The 21,197-nt window shown below is 47.2% G+C and overlaps 1 protein-coding gene across 1 annotated transcript in view; it reads right to left on the reverse strand.

Moving 5' to 3' along the window:
• The window catches only part of LOC122561464 (kielin cysteine rich BMP regulator), a 124,968-nt gene that overhangs the window by 100,207 nt on the left and 3,564 nt on the right, over positions 1-21,197 (reverse strand). Inside the window, exons 3-9 of the mRNA XM_043713207.1 lie at positions 20,679-20,775; positions 13,471-13,538; positions 7,790-7,886; positions 5,235-5,317; positions 3,723-3,816; positions 2,884-2,963; positions 654-935 (exon numbers count right to left, since the gene is read on the reverse strand). Of these exons, the coding sequence (XP_043569142.1) occupies positions 654-935; positions 2,884-2,963; positions 3,723-3,816; positions 5,235-5,317; positions 7,790-7,886; positions 13,471-13,538; positions 20,679-20,775 (801 nt within the window). The remainder of the gene's footprint in view (positions 1-653; positions 936-2,883; positions 2,964-3,722; positions 3,817-5,234; positions 5,318-7,789; positions 7,887-13,470; positions 13,539-20,678; positions 20,776-21,197) is intronic.

Below are 21,197 nucleotides of genomic sequence, written 5' to 3' on the forward strand. Positions count from 1 at the left end.
AGCTTCCTCATTTCCCCTTCCCCCACCTCATCCTAGTTTATAACCTCCAGCAAAACTGTCCCCTTGACTTGTCCACCTGCCCAGCTCCTTTTCCACCTATCCACTCCACCCTCTCCTCCTTGACCTATCACCTTCATCTCCTCTCCCACTCACCCATTGTACTCTATGCTACTTTCTCCCCATCCCCACCCTCCTCTAGCTTATCCCTCCAGGCTTCAGGCTCTCTGCCTTTATTCCTGATGAAGGGCTTTTGCCCGAAACGTCGATTTCGAAGCTCCTCGGATGCTGCCTGAACTGCTGTGCTCTTCCAGCACCACTAATCTAGAACCTTCAACATACTGTCTAGCTACCACCATTGTTAACAGCTAACCCGAGAATGCAACTTTTTAAAAAAAGGTTTTGTGATTTTCACATGAAAGAAGTGAAACCATCACTGTATTCTAACAGATGAAAGGCTTAACAATCAATTTTTCAATGTATAATTTCAGTTACATCACACTAAATTTTTGCTATAAATGCTGTGTGTTAGGATCGAGCCCTCCACTCCCACCTGATGAAGGAGCAATGCTCCAAAAGCTAGTGTGCTTCCAATTAAACCTGTTGGACTATAACCTGGTGTGTGATTTTTAACTTCATACCTGTAAAGCACTTACCACCAAAGGACATTGGGCACACAAATGCAGGAAACTGACTTTCAAAGGCCAAGAAAGATACCCGAACCAAATACAGCTGCCCTTTTCCGAGTGGCAGCCAGTGAGTAGTGGAGTACAGCAGGGATCAGTGCTTCCACCCCAGCTCTTCACAACAATGTGGGGTTTAAATGTAACAGAGTCTGCTCTAATGCATCTTTTGTTGACACGAATTGGCTGCAACACGATTGGTGAATTGGGAATGCTGTTTCTAAACTGCAAATTTGTAAAATGTGTGTTGGCTATAATGCAGTTAGATCACCAACACTAAGTGTTACTTATATTGCATGAAGTTTGTAGAGTGTGGGGTTGCACAGGAATGGAACTATCGCATTATAGAAGGAATGACTGTATATCCAATTTTGCAGATGACACAAAGTTGGAGGGTGGGGATAACTGTGAGGAGGATGCAGAGATACACGGCCCGTGATCACAAACACGGCCAGTGAATAAAGATATGCTTTTACAGACACACACTTCCCGCATCCTCACACCCCCATCAGATACGGGGTGGCTGATCATGGATACACACAGGGCAGATGGACACTTGCATACAATCTATGTGCATTGTCACATGAGTAGGAATATCTACATAAATACCCCAACCCCCCTCTAATGTGTCGACATTATGACCCTATGTTGCATGCTTTCTCTTGCTCGCTCTCTCACGTTTCACACTCATATGTTAACAAGTAGAATGCACAAAAAACAAGCTGAAAACTATTAATTTCAAGGAGACTTTTAGCCAACATGCTGATCCTTGCCTCGAGGAGTTAACTGAAAATCTATTGGAAAACGTCCAAGTGTGTAACTGCTTGACATGTGAACACTGAACGGATCACATTACTGAGCTCCAGAGACCTGTCTGGTTCTTTGCCAAGTTTGAATGTAGAACCTCAGGCACTGGCTCCTCCTTTGGCCCACATGGCCTATAAATGCTCTCAGCATTTTGAACAGCCCTCTCTGATAATCGGTTTCAGCTTTAGATCATTGGCTGCACTGTCAAACTGTGCTCTCTTAAAGGCAGTGCAAGGGTTGATTCCCAAACTCACTGTAACAGTCCACTGTTGTCACAATGAGGGAAACCACCTCACTGCTGGCCCCAACACTGCACTTGGTTTCTCTCCTCTGAGAAGAGAATGAGGGATGGGATCAGCCTCAACTACTTCCTCTCCCCATTCCCAGGCTCCTCCACTGGGGAATGGGTGCACCTATCATTTCCATAGAAGGGTAAACACAAAATCCAGGGGAATCTTGTCAGGCTTGATGTGGAGCAGATGTGTTCTCCTATAGGAGTCAACAATGAAGGATTGTGCGATAGCCTCGTGGTATTATCACTAGGCTATTAAACCAGATATCCAAGTAATTCTCTGGGTTCAAATCCCACCATGGTAGGTGGTGGAATTCAGTTTAAATAACTGGAATTAACAGTATAATGATAATCAGAAAAACATTGTTGATTGTTGGAAAAACCCGTCTGGTTCACTCATGTCCTTCAGGCAAAGAAACTGCTGTTCTTACCCAATCTGGCCTGCATGTCACAGCAACATGGCTGGTTCTTAACTGCCCCCTGGGCAATTACAGACGGGCAATAAATGCTGACCCAGCCAGTGACGCCCACATCCCATGTTTCAATTAAATAAATTTCCCCTCAGAATCTTTGAAACTCTCTTTTTAAAAACGATGTTGGACGCAGAATCCTTCCTTCTTTTTGTGAAGCAAGGGGATGAAAGGTTATCGGGGGTAAATGGGAATATGGAGATTTGTGGTTACTGTCAAATCAGCCACAATCTTATGAAATGGTAAAGTGGATGAAGAGGCCGAATGGCCTATTCCTGTCATTGTGCTTTTGTTGATACGTAACACCTTTCCCATGGGCACGTCCAAAGCCAACCCTGTGGTGATGGGCTTGGCCATTGCTCTCGGTTAATTGTATCCAGTGGGATACAGGAGATTAGAATCATTGTGACTTGGTTTGAGGGGAGTGCAGGCCCATGGAGGAGCCCCTATCCCATGGCTGGGACAATGGTGGAGTGTGGTCACTGGATGTAAACTCTCGGGGTTGCTCCCAAGGTCTGCACACAGCTTCACAGCCACCACCATTCACTCACAGAGCCCATTCACAGGCAGTACGTAACTCCTAACCGAGAATACGGTGCACACATTAACAAGTTGAAAACACCACTGTACTCACTGCACACACACATGTCTGACAGCCGTCTGGGGAACTGACTGTTTGCCCGTGGTCTAAGGTGGCTCCGTCCAGTTCACAGCCTAAGAAAAGAGAGACGAAATTCACTCACAGGCTGTAGCCGTGTGAGGCATCATTGCTCATCTCCCACTAGCTTGCAATGAGAGGCAAGTGCTGTTACATTCCCTGGGAACAGATGCACATGTGAAGGAGAGCAGAAAGATCCATCTTCCCAAAACACTGCCAAGAAGGCCAGGAAAGTCAAGTGGCAGGGATCAGATGGCACTGGGATGAAAACATTGTGAGAGGATAGGCAACTGAGCAAGTTGGCAGGTGGGGAGACTGGACTGGAATGCGGGGGGTAGGGAGCAAGTCTGTAGGGGAGGGTTGTAGGACATCCCACAGTCTGAGCTTCAGGTAGATTGAATAAACGAAAGGGAAAGAATCTGCATTTTAACACGGGAGGCTGCAGCAAAGGAGGTTGGGGGTTTGAGATCAGGGCATGATTGGAGATTAACTGGGGAGTGGGTGGTGGGTTTAGGCAGCGAGGAGTTTGGAGTTTACGGGAATTAGGATTGGAGTTGCCAGGGTGGGAGGGCGGAGTATTATGGAGCAGAGGGTGCAACACACTGAAACGTGTTTAATAGCTGTCTCTATTTTCACATGGTAATGGCCTCCTTCCTGTCACAGTTTAGATTGGTTGCTGTGTATGTTCACTGCTGTTATCTTCCTGTTTGGGTCATCATGTCAGTGTGCCTGTGCTCAGATAGTTGTTCTGGTTCACAACAGGATCTGTTTCTCAAAGCAGACTTAGTCTCAGCTGTATTCAATGGCTCTCTCACCTGGACATCTCGGGCAGCAATGCCCAGGCATCTGGACCGGGTTTGAACACAACAATGGCTGGCATTGGAGAGGGACACATCTCACCAGGTTATTCTGTAACAAGAGGAATGGAAAACCTGTAAACAAGTTATGAAAATTCAAAAGTATCAGTGATTAGAAACTGCTCATGAATTCAGAGAAAAACTCAAATTAACCAGATCAGGTGACCAGGGTAGAGGTAGCAATACCCTGGGTCCAAGATTCTAAACAACCAAACGCCAAACATCGCAAGCAATTGTGGCTTCAGTGAGTGAAGGCAAAGTAAGCAGAAGCAGAGCTGCCTGTGACCTTTAGGTACATGGTCATAAGTAATACCACAATTCCCAGAAAGAGACTTAAATTTAACTAAGAGATTTGAATTCCGAGCAAGCAACTGAAAAGCATTACACAAGATTTCTAGTTTTAATTTTTACCGTAACAAGCCAACTGTTTAAAAATCACACAACACCAGATTATAGTCCAACAGGTTTAATTGGAAGCACACTAGCTTTCGGAGCGACGTTCCTTCATCAGGTGATTGTGGAGGGCTCAAATCTAAGGCACAGAATTTATAGCAAAAATTTACAGTGTGCCTTAGATTTGTGCCCTCCACAATCACCTGATGAAGGAGCGTCGCTCCGAAAGCTAGAGCGCTTCCAATTAAACCTGTTGGACTATAACCTGGTGTTGTGTGATTTTTAACTTTGTACACCCCAGTCCAACACCGGCATCTCCAAATCAAGCCAACTGAAGTTATCGTGACCTAAACACTTAATAAGTAAAGAATGCACTAAAATACAGAAACAATTTCCCTTCTAACTTCTTAACACAATTGGAAACTCCATGTCACAGCTATACTTTACATTCAACTCTCTGCATTACTCCAATTTTCACAAGATCCTGTTCAATCTTACTTCCAATGTGTTTACTTCTCTCCATTCCAACAATCCATAATGCTGAGTGACCTTCTCTCAATTTCTTGAAGAGTGGTCAGCATGGACGAGTTGGACCAAAGGGTCTGTTTCCATGCTGTACATCTCTATGACTCTAAGTCCAGGACCGAATATCGATTGTGAGGAAGTGTGGTTCTTGGACCGGAGACCATCTTTCCTCCCACATTTCTGCTTGGTAACTCACACAGAACTCCCAACCTTATTCTCTCTGTGGACCACATGGCTACATCTGAGCTTCCCTCTCTTTACTGCCCTAAACCGGAGATTGGAAGACTAGGCACAGCCAGCACAAGCTGCTCACGCCTTTGTTTTTGTTGGGAACTTTTTATACTTTGCTTCCCATAAGTCTCACCCTGTTTCCATAGTAACCAAACGACCGAGGCCTGGCATCAGGCAGTATTGGAAATACAGCACATGACTATCTTCACTACTCTATTTTACCCAGAATTAAACAGTTCCAAAATATAATCATTTAATAAAACAATATACTCTTAACAGTGTATAAACATACTCTCCAATCTATAACAACAGAAAACTTACCACACACGAACAGTTCATACAGGGGTTAACAGTGGATGAGAAAATGTCTCCATTCATATACTGCTTTCCTTCATATTCACAGCCTGAACCAAACAGAGAACAGGGTCAATCACATAGACACCAGCCAGGGTTCAGAGTCAGTCATATACACACCAGCCAGGGTACAGAGTCAGTCAGTCATATACACACCAGCCGTGGTACAGAGTCGGAGTCAGTCATATACATACCAGCCAGGGTACAGAGGCGGAGTCAGTCAGTCATATACACACCAGCCAGGGTTCAGAGTCCGAGTCAGTCAGTCATATAGACACCAGCCAGGGTACAGAGTCAGTCAGTCATATACACACCAGCCAGGGTACAGAGTCAGAGTCTGTCATATACACACCAGCCAGGGTACAGAGGCGGAGTCAGTCAGTCATATACACACCAGCCAGGGTACAGAGTCAGTCAGTCAGTCAGTCAGTCAGTCATATACACACCAGCCAGGGTACAGAGTCAGTCAGTCAGTCAGTCAGTCATATAGACACCAGCCAGGGTACAGAGTCAGTCAGTCAGTCAGTCAGTCAGTCAATCAGTCAGTCATATAGACACCAGCCTGGGTACAGAGTTAGTCAGTCATATAGACATCAGCCTGGGTACAGAGTCAGAGTCAGTCAGTCAGTCATATATACACCAGCCAGGGTACAGAGTCAGTCAGTCAGTCATATACACACCAGCCAGTCATATACACACCAGCCAGGGTACAGAGTCAGTCAGACATATACACACCAGCCAGGGTACAGATCCTGTCTTCAGGATATTTGGTGAGGAAATGCAGAGGGAAATCCAACTTCCTTAGTTACTTAGTTCGAAAGCACCAAAACTCTTCAATGAACAATTGAGATATTTGAAGATAAAGCACATCAGAGTCCTGCTCTTTAGTGACTCCCTGGCTGGATCTGTTACATAAGTCGTCGTTAAGCCCCTTACACTGTGGCTAGATCCCAGCTTTGAGATGATTCAGCAGGGAGTTATTGAGACGATATTAAGGGGCCCTATGTGGTACAGTGGTAGTGTCACCAATTCTAAGACAGGAGAGCTGGGTTCAAGTCCTACAAGCTCCAGGTGTTTGTAATGACATCCCTGAGCAGGTTGATTAGAAAACAACAAAAAAAGAGACAATGTTGACTTCAGCAGTTAGGAACCAGCCAGATCAATCACAATGAGGTTTGGACTGGATCAGACTGAGTGAGGAGACTCTCTGCTGTCACCATGTATTGTCCTGGCTAGAAGCTGACAGGAGGCCCATGGGGAGGATCTACAGGGTCCAGTCTTTGCAGCAGCAATGTTTAGCCCGGGTCAATACCTTACCAAAAGTAACACAGTGCGAAACTGAAACGTGCAGCTCAGTGCAGCAATGGTCAGTGAAAGCTGTGGAAATGCAGGACCTAACAGCATTCCGGAACATACCATGGAGAGCAACAAACAGGTCACACACCAAAACAACTACAGCGAACACTGGAATGGAGCTCAATGCTGGATCTTCACAGGCCAGGGGACGAGTGAGGCCGGTGTGGAGTTACCCGGATATGAGTAACGACCAGTATGGAGTTAGCCGGATACGAGGGAGGGTCAGTGTGGAGTTACCCGGATACGAGTGACGGCCGGTACGGAGTTACCCGGATACGAGGGAGGGTCGGTGTGGAGTTACTCGGGTACGAGGGAGGGTCAGTGTGGAGTTACTCGGATACGAGGGAGGGCCGGTGTGGAGTTACTCGGGTACGAGGGAGGGTCGGTGTGGAGTTATCCGGATACGAGGGAGGGTCGGTGTGGAGTTACCTGGATACGAGGGAGGGTCGGTGTGGAGTTACCTGGAGTTACTCGGGTACTCGGCGGTACGGAGTTACCCGGATACGAGGGAGGGTCGGTGTGGAGTTACTCGGGTACGAGGGAGGGTCAGTGTGGAGTTACTCGGGTACGAGTGACGGGCGGTACGGAGTTACCCGGATACAAGGAACACCAGTGTGGAGTTATCTGGATACGAGGGAGGGCCGGTGTGGGGTTACCCGGATACAAGGGAGGGTAGGGTTACCCGGATACAAGGGAGGGCCAGTGTGCAGTTACCCGGATGCGAGGGAGGGTCGGTGTGGAGTTACCAGGATACGATTGAGGGCCAGTGTGGAGTTACCAAGATACAAGGGAGGGTCGGTGTGGAGTTACCCGGATACGAGGGACGGCCAGTGTAGAGTTACCTGGATACAAGGGACGGCCAGTGTGGAGTTACCCAGATACAGGGAGGGTCGGTGTGGAGTTACCCGGATACGAGGGAGGGTCGGTGTGGAGTTACCCGGATACGAGTGACGGCCGGTGTGGAGTTACCTGGATATGAGGGATGGCCGGTGTGGACAGACAAGTGGTATACCCCTGCCCTCGCACACCCATACAACTGGCACACACCCCTCCCTCACACACCTTACCCGAACGCTTGTGATGGTTGGTGTGGCGTTACCCAGGTACGAGGGATGGCTGGTGTGGAGTTACCTGTATGTAGTGTGTGAATGGGTGTCTGACATTACCTGGCCGACAGATGGCGCAGCACTCCCCAGCTGGTATGTACTGGTCCAAACAGGTGAGTTGAGGGCAGGCGACCTCCTGGCAGTGGACATTTCCATTCTGCAGAAAGACAAATCGCTTAACATATCTTTCACTGGTTTCACCAGTAGGTGTGTTGTGTAGGATATTCAGATTCTTCCATTAGAACAGGCCATAAGACCAAGTTCAATCTCGACATCACTGTTCGACACTCTGCACTCTGCCCTCAGCACTCTGCAGTGATCCCTCAGCACTCAACCCAACAGTGAAATAAACTCTCAGTATTACAGTTCTAGTATTGCAGCCTTCCCCAGCATTGATACTCCAACAGGACATGGTCAGTACTGCTCCCTGTTGCTTCAGTACTGAACCTGACAGTACGGCATTCCCTGCTTAGGAAGCAATGTTTTATCAATAATGAACCAGTGGCAGAGCTCCTGCAGTTTATACTGGCAGTGTAACACTCCCTTTCAATGTCACCTCTAAAAGTACAGCAGATGCTCAGTACATCCCGTCTGACAACAGAGGGATCCCTCAATGTGTCCCTCTGACAGGGCAGGGCTCTCTCGGTATATCAAGTCTAACAGAATAGAGTTCCCTCAGTTACAGAAAGTTCACAACCATACAACTGGATACCCCTGCTCTCGCACTCCCATACAACCGGTATACCCCTGCTCTTGCACACCCATACAACCGGCATACCCCTGCCCTTGCACACCCACACAACTGACACACCCCTGCTCTAGCACACCCACACAACTGACACACACCCCCATCCCCACACACCCACACAACTGGCACATCCCTCCCCCAACCCATCCAGTATACACACCCCTTCCTCCCACAACTCATACAACTGGAGAAAAACACACCCTAATTGCACATTAAGGATAAAAATATTTATTTTGAGAGCTGTTCTTGAGATTTTCTCCAGGACTATTTTTGGTCACACCCCCACACAACTGACACACCCCCATCCCCACACACCCACACAACTGACACACACCCCCATCCCCACACACCCACACAACTGGCACATCCCTCCCCCAACCCATCCAGTATACACACCCCTTCCTCCCACAACTCATACAACTGGAGAAAAACACACCCTAATTGCACATTAAGGATAAAAATATTTATTTTGAGAGCTGTTCTTGAGATTTTCTCCAGGACTATTTTTGGTTTCAGGATTACGGTGGTATCTCTCACTAACTTTACACAGAGGTGCAGTCACACAGTGATAATACCTTTAGTGTGTGTATTGATGTGTGGGGTATTTAGACTGTCACAGATATGGAATTAGAATAATTAATTGATATCTTCAGGAATTATATAGATTCCATTAAACTCACAGCCACAGCATACAAGGAAAGCATTCATTTCTTCGATACGGCAATAGTTAACGGATTAAGTTCGGCATAGATTAGTTGGACTGAAGGATCGGTTTCCGTGCTGTCTGACTCTGACTCCATGACAAGACAATAGGCATACATTAAACTGCAGTTCTTTAATATAGTAGCTGACACACACGAATACACGACAAAACATTGTCCTTATAACACCGTCTGCATACTGGCCAGATCTCAGCTCATCCATTTGCATTGAACATGCGCAGAGCTAGAAGATTTTAACCAGTTATTGTATCACAGATCTCAATTTCATCTGTCTGTTTAACAATTGACAGGGTTTTAAATTAGATTCCATACAGTGTGAAAACAGGCCCTTCGGCCCAACTAGTCCACATCGACCCTCCGAAGAGTAACCCACCCAGACCCATTTCCCTCTAATGCACCTAACACTATGGGCAATTTAGCCATGGCCAATTCACCTGACTTGCACATCTTCGGACTGTGGGAGGAAACCGGAGCATCCGGAGGAAACCCACACAGACACGGGGAGAATGTGCAAACTCCACACAGACAGTCACCCAAGGCTGGAATCAAACCTGGGACCCTGGTGCTGTGAGGCAGCGGTGCTAACCACTGAGCCTCCATGCAACTCCCGAGTTCATTCATTGCAATATAATCCACATTTTCCCATATCACTGTGCTTCAATTTATGCAGCTTGCAGCTAGAGATTCTGAATCCATTTTCAAGAAATTCATTATTTTGGCAATTTCAGGTTTTCACAGTGGCTGGAGTTTACCTTGATTGACTGGTTTAAAGCTGTTCTCTCTCCTTTACAGTCTTGCTCTACCATCAAGGCCCCTTGCCCCACCCAAACCCACAGCCTCTTTCTCAGTCACCTATCTTGCAGATTCTATTCTCTGAATTCAGTCAGAGATGGGAGTTTTGCTGGCTGTGGCAGCATTGATTGCCCATTGTTAATCGGATTTGAGGAGGAGGTTTGGAGCTGTCTTCCTGCCGTACTGTCTTCACGGAGTAATCCTGTGCATGAATGGTCACGGTAGAGTAAACCAGGCCATGAGGCTGCACATTTCCTGAGTACAATGCTGCTGCAACTGCTGTTTTTTATGTAATTTCAGTTCGAGATTGCTACTTTTATCTCCATTCTATCCCATATAGTACAAAGATAGTACCATACAACACAATGCTGGGGATCCTCAATGTGAAGATGGGACTTAGTCTCCAGGAAGATTGTGTGGTGGTTAATCCTCTGGATGCTGTCTTGGACAGATGCACCTGCAGCAGGCAGATTGGGGAGGCTGAGGCCAGGTATAATTTTCCATCTTGATGCTTCCTTCATTACTGAACTCTGACTTTGAAACCTTTTTCAAACCCCCCCCCCTGCGCCTGTCCCACTTTTGCAAATTCCTTTTCCCAGCCCTTTGTAGTATCCTTCATACCCCCTTGCAGCACCCTTCACCCCTCACCCTACATCCTCCTCCTCCTTCACCCCACACTCTGCTCCTCCTTCACCCCGCCTCCTCTTCCCAGTCTCCTTCCTGCTCCCTCTCACAGCCCTACGTCCCTTCAAGGCTGAAACAACTTTCAGCCACTCATTCCCAGCTGCCACTTTCCATCCCAAGTGCTCCTCATCCAATCACACATTGTTGCTCTCCTCATGTTGTCGTTGATAGGTTCAATAGCGCATATAGCAGTGGCAAGGACAGGAGGGAAACAACCGGTGATTGGAGGAGGAGCTCCTCACAGATTCTGTTCACCCCCTCTATGATTGGTTACTCAATTATTTTGGGAGTGATTGGTTTGGGGTGGGGGAGAAGTGGAAATTGTCTACTGAGCCTATGTATTGTGGGCACTATTGTACATACTCACTATACTGTGAACCCACCCACCACACCACCCTCAGCCTGTGCACACTTATCAGTCTGTAAACACCCACAACATCCAGTAAACACCCACTACAAACTGTGTGCTTTCCATATATATTCCTCACACACACCACACTCTGTACACACCGACCTTGCACAAGCACTTAGAGTCATAGAGATGTACAGCGCGGAAACACACCCTTCAGTCCAACTCGTCGATGTTGACCAGATATCCCAATCTAATCTAGTTCCATTGGCCAGCACTTAGGCCATATTTCTCTGAATCCTGCCTTTTATTATACCTGCAATCCAAATCAAATTCCAGTCAGTTTAACATTGTGCCTTTTAAATGTTGCAATTGTACCAGCCTCAACCACTTTGTCTGGCAGCTCATTCCATAAACGTACCACCCTCTGCATGAAAAAGGTGCCCCTTCAGCCCCTTTTATTTATTTCCCCTCTCACCCTAAACCTATGCCCTCTAGTTCTGGACTCCCCCAGCCCAGGGAAAAGACTCTGTCTATTTATCCTATCCATGCCCTTTATGATTTTATAAACCACTATAAGGTCACCCCTCAGCCCAGGGAAAACAGCCCCAGCCTATTCAACCTCTTCCTGTAGCTCAAATCCTCCAACCCTGGCAACATCCTTGTAACCCGTTCAAGTTTCAGAACATCCTTCCGAATAGAAAGGAGACCAGAATTACAAACAATGGTGCAATAATCTTAGTAACTCAGGCCATTCCACAGTTTGTGTCCATTGTACAGACACCTGCTGCGTTTGGAGAGACATTTGCTTCGTGGGGTGATGGAGTGCTGGCAGTGAACAAGTCTAAAGGTCTCTGTGCTATACCCGACTTGGCCATCCTACAGTGCAGACTGAGAGAGAACATTAGTGTTCAGATCTCAGCTGATGTTTGCCAGACAAATCAGATCCTAGAGCCTGATGTGATTTTCACAAGAAGGTGCCAAAGTACTATTAACAAAAGACATTTACTTTATTACACAAGAGAAAAAGAGCCACAAAAGACAATTTGGGAAAATCGCATCCTAAATATCAAGAAGATTCAGCCCTTTTCCAGAGGAATGTCCTTTACAGACATTCAATGTCAGTGTCCTATTGATATTCTTTGATCACTCAACAAAGAGGCCACATGCAATTCTGTTTTGGCTAATTTCTGCATTTTCACAAGATACAACTCAATCAGTATTGAGTACAGGAGTTGGGAGGTCATGTTGCGGCTGTACAGGACATTGGTTAGGCCGCTGTTGGAATCTTGCGTGCAATTCTGGTCTCCTTCCTATTGGAAAGATGTTGTGAAACTTGAAATGGTTCAGAAAAGATTTACAAAGATGTTGCTAGGGTTGAAAAATTTGAGCTATGAGGAGAGGCTTAACAGGCTGGGGCTGTTTCCCTGGAGCATCGGAGGCTGAGGGGTGACAAAATTATGAGGGGCACGAACAGGGTAAATAGAAAAAGCTTGTTTCAAAGATCAGATTTACACTGTCCTGCAGCGAGCATGATCTAACCTATTCCTGTCTTGTACAGAAAACATGTCAATCTTTGACTTGTTCGAGGGAGTATCCGGACCCTTGACCTGTCACAGATACGGACGGTCGCTGACCCTGTTCTCGTGAATACTGTTCATTACAATCCATGATAAGTGAAGGGTCTTCTAGAACCATTTGTCAATTTCTGATGAAGTTGAAGACACGTGGGTGGGAGTCACAACCATCCTGTCAGGGCTGGTGCCTCAGCTGAACGGGAGCAGCCAGCTGCTTATAGGAGAAGAAACTGGCCACTCCCCCACTTTGGACAAGGGGTAAGAAGGCTTCTGTCACATTCCAGTGTGAGCATAGGCTGTGGTTGCAGTTTACTGCGGACGCTGTACCCCAGACAACAGCGGAGTTTTGGCAGAGCTCTGCTTAAACACTGCAACAAGAGCTCTGGCTTTTCTGTGCAGGAGCTCAGGGTATACATTAGGATTGGCTGGAAGACCAAGGCTACAGTTGTGTGGTGAGTGATAGCTGACTAGTTTTAGGTTAAAGTTCAGCTGCTCATTTCCCTGGTGTTGAGGATTCCAAAGACAACCTGATAATTTTGTCACGGATGATATTTTGGTCTCTGCTAAATTCCCTTCACATTTCCTTCTTATAGTTGCCTTGAGACAAGACTCTTCAAATATTTGGGATCCCATCATTAACATTACTGCTGTTTTGTGAAACACTCTTGAATTTCAAATCAAACCCATAAGTCCCTCACTCTCCACAAGCACAGCATTAGATTGAAGTGGACTCTGCCAAACATGACCAGGAACCCAGTGTGACAAACTTATCCACAACATTGGGCGCGGTCACCTTTTCCCCATTTAAGACTTCATTCACATTTCGCAAACTCTGATGGGAATGCTGTTGTACGTCAGAGTTATCCTACCTTACAGGAGCACTGTGTACAGGCATTGACTTTCCAGCTCTCATTGTGAGTTCTTCCATCCGCACAGCCTGCCAGGTAAATCCAGAAACCAGGTTATTAACCGAAGGACATGGGCACAGTGGGCAACAGTGAGAGGCATTCACAGAATGGAGGGACTGTCCTGTGGGCAAAGGCTAAACAGGTTGGGACTCCACTCACTGGAGATTAGAGGAATGAGAGGTGATCTCGTTGATACAAAGGATTCTCTAGGGGCTTGACAGGGTAAATGCTGAGAGGGTCGAGGTGTTCACAGGATAGTCTCAGTCTAAAGTGGTACTAATTTACAGCTGAAATGAGGAGGAATTTCTTCTCTCAGAGGGTTGAGTGTCTGTGGAAATCTTTACCACAAAGAGCTGTGGGGTCAGAGTTCTTGTGTATATTTAAGGTTGAGATCGAGAGAATCTGGGTTAGTAGGGGAATGAAGGGTGATGGGGATCTGGGAGATAATGGATGTGATGAATAGATGGCACAGTGGCTTGATGGTTAGCACTGCTGCCTCACAGCACCAGGGACCCAGGTTCGATTCCAGCCTCGGGCGATTGTCCGTGTACATTTCGTATGTTCTCGCAGTGTCTGCGTGGGTTTCCTGCTTCCACAGTTGAAAGTGTGCAGGTTAGGTGGATTGCCAATACTAAATTGCCCATGGTGTTCAGGGATGTGTAGGTTACATGGGTTAATGCAGGGTCTTGGGGATATGGTGGGATGCTCTTCGGAGTGTTGGGTCAATGGGCCGGGTGGCTATGAACAAAATGAATTCTGGAATAGGCTCTAGGGATGCACACAAATTAACCAAACCACAAGTATTTCAGCTCTGAATAACTCAAATCACTGAAAAATGCAAATTACGAAGCTTTCTCATGATACAAAAAAAAAAGCTACCAGGTAACCACTACATAGGACATTTTACGACGTTAAACATGCTATATACATACTAAGATGATTTATTCCATATAATCAGACAAACAAAAACTGACATCAAACCAAGGAAGGCAGCATTTGGATCTGTGACCAAAAGTACCCATCCCCACATTGCCCCACTGGGTCCCTCACTCCTCCATTCTCCCAGGAACAAATCTGTCCCTGGTGTGCACCTCACATAAACTGAGAGGAAGGATGGTGAATTGCTGCTTCAGCAGGGCTGTGGTTCAAATCCGAGATTTATTTTTCTGTGACATCTACAGAAAGCCTTGGCCAAACACGAGACACCCGAGCTGCCTGGCGGAGTTTGTCCATGCCAACATCGGGGAGCTCATAAACTGCATGTTTCTAATCAGAACCCCACCCCCTCATTACTCAGCTGACAGGAGGAACGTCCAACTCTGTGACTGATACAGGCAAATATTTCAATCAGCAAGAGGTCAAAGAGTCAGGAAGCCATGCCAAAGTGAGTGGAGAGTTAACTGTTCAGGGAAGGAGATTGTCAAAGGGGTCCGAAAGGAATAAGAAAGAAAGGATTGAGGAAATAATGGGTAAGTGGCGATTCAGAAAGAGGAAGAATCATGCAAGGACCGAATAAATCGAGTTGGTGGATGGATGTAGTATAATGATGGCGATGTCGGTGAATTGAGTGCTGATTGAATCGGTCAGCTAGCACAGGGTTAACCAGTGAATGGGACTTGATCCCAGTTTGGACTCGGGAAGGATTGAAAGGGCTGGAACTTCTGATGGGTGGAAGTTGTACATCCAGCCAGGAAGGCATTGGGACACTCAGGCCCAGAGCTAACACAGAAACAGATGAGTGGTTTAGCAGTAGACATGTGCAAGAAAGAAATGGAGTGATGATACAGATGTGGAAGCAGCGGTTTTGGTGATGATAAGGATATGGTAGCAAAACAGAACATTGATGGTGCAAAAGCTCTGGTTGAGACCAAACTAGAGGTCCTGATGGGGAATGGAGTTTGTGATTTATAAAGGGACATAGACCCACATACCCTGCCTCATCAACCAGGCTGAATGTACCAGCATACCTAAAATATTGCTTTTTAGAATTAGAATCCCTGTTGTGTTGAAACAGGCCCTTTGGCCCAACAAGTCCACACCGACCCTCCAAAGAGTATCCCACCCTGACCCATTGCACTACATGTACCCCTGAGTCATGCACCTAGCCTACACATCCCTGAACACCATTTAGAAGGGCCAATTCACCTGACCTGCACATCTTTGGATTGTGGGAGGAAACTGGAGCACCCGGAGGAAACCCATGAAGACAGAAGGGAGAATGTGCAAGCTCCACACAGACAGTTGCCCAACGCTGGAATCGAACCCAGGTCCCTGGTGCAGTGAAGCAGCAGTGCTAACCACTGAGCCACCTTGCTGCCCCTACTGAGGTTGTAGCCCACAGAAACACAGAACAGCACACCAAAAAGTGCAAACTGTGTGCAACAGATAGAGCTAAACATTCCCACAACCAACGGATCAGATCTAAACTCTGCAGTCCGGCCACATCTCATTGTGAATGATAGTCAACAAAAAAACTCAGTGGAGGAGGCAGCTTCACAAATAGCTCCATCCTTAATGATGGAAGAGACCAGCACAACTGTGTAAAAGATAAGGCTGAAATATTCGCAACAACATTCAGCCAGAAATGGATGATCTATCTCAGTTTCCTCCAGTGGTTCCAGCATTACAAATGTCAGTCTTTGGCCAATTTGATTCCCTCCACATCATATTCGGAAATGGTTGGAGGCACTGGGTACTGCAAAGACTGCAGGCCCTGACAACATTCTGGCAACAGTAGTGAGGCTTGTGCTCCAGAACTCGCTGCTCCCCTCGCCAAACTAAGAGAGTACAGTTACAACATTGGCACCTAACCAACAATGTGGAAAATTGCCCAGGTATGTCCTGTATGTATGGGAACGTGAGGACTGCAGATGCTGGGGATGAGATTCCTGATGAAGGGCTTATGCCAGAAACGTCGATTCTCCTGCTCCTCGGATGCTGCCTGACCTGCTGTGTATTTCCAGCACCACTCTTTTCACAGCCTGTATGTAATAAGTGAGAGAAATCCAACCCGGCCAGTTACCGCCCCATCAGTCTACTCTTGATCACAAGTGAAGGAAGGTGTCATCAACAGCGCCACCAAGCAGCACCCGTTCAGCAACAACCTGCTTAGTGACGCCCAGTTTGGGTTCCACCAGGGTCACGCAGCTCCTGACCTCCTTACAGCCTTGGTTCAAACATGGACAGATGAGCTGAATTCCAGAGGTAAGGTGAGGGTTATTGCCCCTGACATCAAGGCTGCATTGGACCAAGTGTGGCATCAGGAAGCTCTAGCAAAACTAGAACCCACAGGTATCGGGGGCAAACTCTCTGCTGGTGCAGTCATACCTGGCAGATAAGGAGATGGTTGTGTTTGTTGACAGTCAGTCATTTCAGCTCCGGGACATCTCTGCAGAAGTTCCTCAGGGTAATATCCCAGGCTCAGCCATCTTCAGTTGCTTCATCAATGACCTTCCCTCTATCATAAGGTCAGAAGTGGGGATGTTTTCTGATGATTTCACAATGTTCAGCATCATTCATGGCTCCTCAGATACTGGAGCAATAAACTTCAGTAAGAACTGGACAATGCACAGGCTCAGGCTGACAAGTGGCAGTAACATTTACACCACAGACTATGACCATTTCCAACAAGAAAGAATGTAACTGTCTCTTTGATGGGCTATGCAATTACCATCACTGAGACCCCAGTATAACATCAGGGTGGTTACAATTGACAAGAAATTCAACTGACACAAGATTAGGTACATGCTCAGAACTCTCTGGTGAGTAATTCACTTCCAGACTCCACAAGGCCTGCTCACCATCTACAATCTCCAGGCACATCTACCAGAAATAAAAGTCTACACAGGCCCATAGGATGGTTCTCTTACTAAAAAAATCAAGATGGCGCCAGAATGTGGTGACTCCTTGTGAGCTGTCTTCAGCAGATCCTATTCTTAGATATCTTATAGTTGTTCTGTTATTTTAAAGTTCAATTCTAACTCTGTCAAAATTACTAACAACGTTCTCTTAAACCGACTTGATGGTGTGGGGATCCTTCTATTAATTACTGACAAGGCGGTCCGACTGGCGCAGGAATGAGACCTGACCCCGTGGTGACCTGTCATCGAGGAGGGTGGGCCAGACCGATTACCCGGATCATTTAAGGCTGCGCCTGGTGCCCAGGACCCCATCAGGTGCACCCACCTACTTTGCCCATGTGGAACAACAAGCTCAGAGAGATTGAAGGCCTTTCACCTCTCACAGGCCTGACCTCCCCGACCTTGTGGAAATCTGGAACCAAGACCAAACCGGCGTGGGAGCAAGACCTGATCCCGTGGCGAGCCGACACGGAGGAGGCCTGATCAGACTGCAATACTGCCTCCCAGCTCCACCCCCGGAGTGTTCAAGACTGCGACTGTTGCTCAGGACCCCATCAGGAGTGCTCACTCACCTCTAGGAGTAACAGACTTCACTCGCTGATGTCTGGGATCAATTAGGGGCAACTACCTACTCAGGACACTTAGGTGATACGCTGGACTTCAAGGTGAGACTGAAACAATGCTGTTTCAAGACCCAACCCCCACCCCAAGCATACTCCAGGCCAACGTCCAAGCCATTGAGATCAAAATGGATGAACTTAAAGCTAGACTTAGCAGCTGGAGGGAACTACGAGACTGCTGTGTGCTCTGTTTTGCAGAGACATGGCTCACTCCTGCTAAACCTGACTGTGTCTTACAACATGAAGGTTTCTCTATACATCACATGTTCCACACGGTGTCCTCGGGTCAGACAAGGGGCGGTGGAGACTGCCTCCTCATCGACACCTCCCGGTGATCAGGCATGGTGATCCTGGTTACTGCTCCCCAGAGCTGGAATATCTTCTAGGAAAGGTACTACCTGCTGGACGAGTTCACCTCCGCCATCCTAACAGCAGTCTACATCCCACACAATATGGAAGTGAAGAGTGCGTTTGATGAAGTATGCAAGGCTACGAACAGTCTTGAGATGGAATTCCCCGAGGCCTTTTTCATTGTAGCTGGTGACTTCAATCAAACCAGCCGCAAGAATATGCTGCCAACATTCCACCAACATATCTCCTGTCCCACCAAGGAGCAGAACATCCTTGACCGACCGCTCCAGCCCTCATCCACATCTTGGAAAATCAGATCACAACATCGTGCTCCTCCTCCTGGTTTAGAAGCAGAAACTGAAGCCTCAGGACCCAGTACAGAAAGTAGTATAGCACTGGCCTGAGGAAACTGAAGAACCTCGATGGGGCTGCTTCGAGACGCTGGGCTGGTCCATAAAAAGGACTCAGCAGCCCACCAAAACGAGTATGCCACTATCGTGACAGGCTTCACTCGTGTGTAGAAGGCCGTGGTGCCAAAGACGTTAATCTGAACATTGCCCAACCAGAAACCATGGATGAACCGATTGATCCACTCCCCAATGAAGACCAACTCTGAGGCTTTCAAGTTGGGTGATCCTGACCAAACAGGAAATTCAGGTATGACCCTCGCAAGGCCATCAGGGATACCAAGAGGCAATACCAATCAGCTGGCGGGAGTATTCACTGACATCTTTAACCTCACTTTGTTCCAATCTGTTGTTACAAGACAACCAGTACCACCCAGGTATCAAAAGGAAACACGTGCCACCTGTCTCAATGGCTCCTGCCTGCCCGCTGGCTCTGATCTCCATCATTATGAAGTGCTTCAGGAGGTTAGTCATGGTTCAAAATCACTCCAGCCTGCCTCGATCCCTTGTAATTTGCTACCAGCACAACAAATCCACAGCAGACACCATCTCCCTGGCCCTATACTCATCCCTGGAACATCTGGTTAACAAGGATACCGACATCAGGCTCCTAATTAATGACGACAGCTCTGCCTTCAACACAATAATCCCAACCAAACTAACCTCCAAATTCTCAGATATAGGTCATGGCTTTCCTCTCTGTAATTGGATACTCAGCTTCCTTATCCATAGACTGCAATCAGTAAGAATAAGGTGACAACACCTCTTCCACCATAATCCTCAACACTGGTGCCCCACAAGGCTGTGTACTCAGTCCCCTACTGTACTTCTTGTAAACTCACAATTGCGGGGCCAAATTCCACTCCAATTCCATTAACAAATCTACTGACGACACCACCGTTGTCGGTCAGATCTCAAACAACGACGAGACAGAGGACAGGAAAGAGATTGAGCGTTTAACGGCCTGATGTGAAATCAACTATCAATGTCAGCGAAATGAAGGAGCTGGATGTTGACTTCAGGAAGCAGAGAGCACGCCCCTGTCTGCATCGACACTGAAGTGGAGATGCTTGAGAATGTGAAGTTCCTGGGAGTGACGATCACCAACAATCTGTCCTGGTCCATCCATGTTGGCATGACAATCAAGAAAGCACAGCAACATCTCTACCTTCTCGAGAGGCTGAGGAAATTCAGCATGTCCATAAAGAATCTTACAAATTTTTTATAGATGTACCAAAGAAAGGATCCTACCTGGATGCGTCACAGCATGGTGTGGCAGCTGCTGTTCCCAAGACTGAAAGAAACCACAGAGTTGTGAACACAGCCCAGTCCATCATGCAAACTAACCTTCCATCAATTGACTTCATCTATATTTCCTGTGGCATTGGGAAAGCAACCAACATCATCAAAGACCCCTCCAGTTAGGCAGAAGATATAAAGATTTGAACAAATAGATTCCAAAACAGCTTCTTCCCTTTTGTTATCAGACTTTTAAATGGACCGATTTAATCTTAATGTTGATCTCTCTGTGCACTTTTTCAGCAGCTGTAATGCAGTATCCTGCACGCTGTTCTGTTACCCTGATGCACTTGTATTGTACGATCTGCCTGGAAATCACGTAAGACAGCACTTGTCGCAGTATCTTGGTACACATAGTAATCAATCAAATTGAGAGAGAGAGAGAGAGAGAGAGAGAGAGAGATGATTGGTGGTGGTTCAAACTGAGGGTCACCATGTCTCAGGTGAGGGTTCGAGATGGTGGGACCTTCATGGTGACCTGTGCCAGTGTAGGCCTCAGCCTGCATTACCAATCAGCTGTCCAGTCAAATGGCATTGGGGCTCCCACTATTCCTTTATGCTTCCCGATTAGAACATCGTATGACAGGAATTGAGAGAACAAATTCCAGACATTGTGTGTCACAACCACTTACCGTGGGGGCATTCTGAACAGCAGGATCCAGGTCTCTTCACAGGGTCTTTACAGCTCAGAGCCTGGCACTGCACTGGGGCACAGGACACAGCACCATTCTTCAACAGAACAGCAAGCATCTGGTCAGTGACCATGTACAGAAACAAGGCTCTCTCAGAATTGAACCCTCCCGGAATCCGGCCACCCAATCAACCTGTTCATTGTTCCCCGGAAAGTGCAGACTCTCTCCGTCTCACCAAAAGTGCTTGACACTCTCACTCCCTCCACTCTGAAAGTGCTGTCACACTCTGTCTCCCCTGCACCAAAAGGTGCGAAACTCCTTCCCTCTCTCTGAAGGTGCTGTCACACTCTCTCTCTCTCACAGTCTCCCCTGAAGGTGCTGTCACACTCACTTCCTCCCCTGCACCCGAAGGCGCTTACTCCCTCTCTCACTCCCCCCACCGAAGCTGCTGACTCTCTCCCTCTCTCTTCCCCACCCGAAAGTGCTGACTCCCTCTCACCCTCCCCCACCCGAATGTGC

Source organism: Chiloscyllium plagiosum, chromosome 23 (genome assembly GCF_004010195.1).
Source record: "Chiloscyllium plagiosum isolate BGI_BamShark_2017 chromosome 23, ASM401019v2, whole genome shotgun sequence".
NCBI lineage: Eukaryota > Metazoa > Chordata > Chondrichthyes > Orectolobiformes > Hemiscylliidae > Chiloscyllium > Chiloscyllium plagiosum.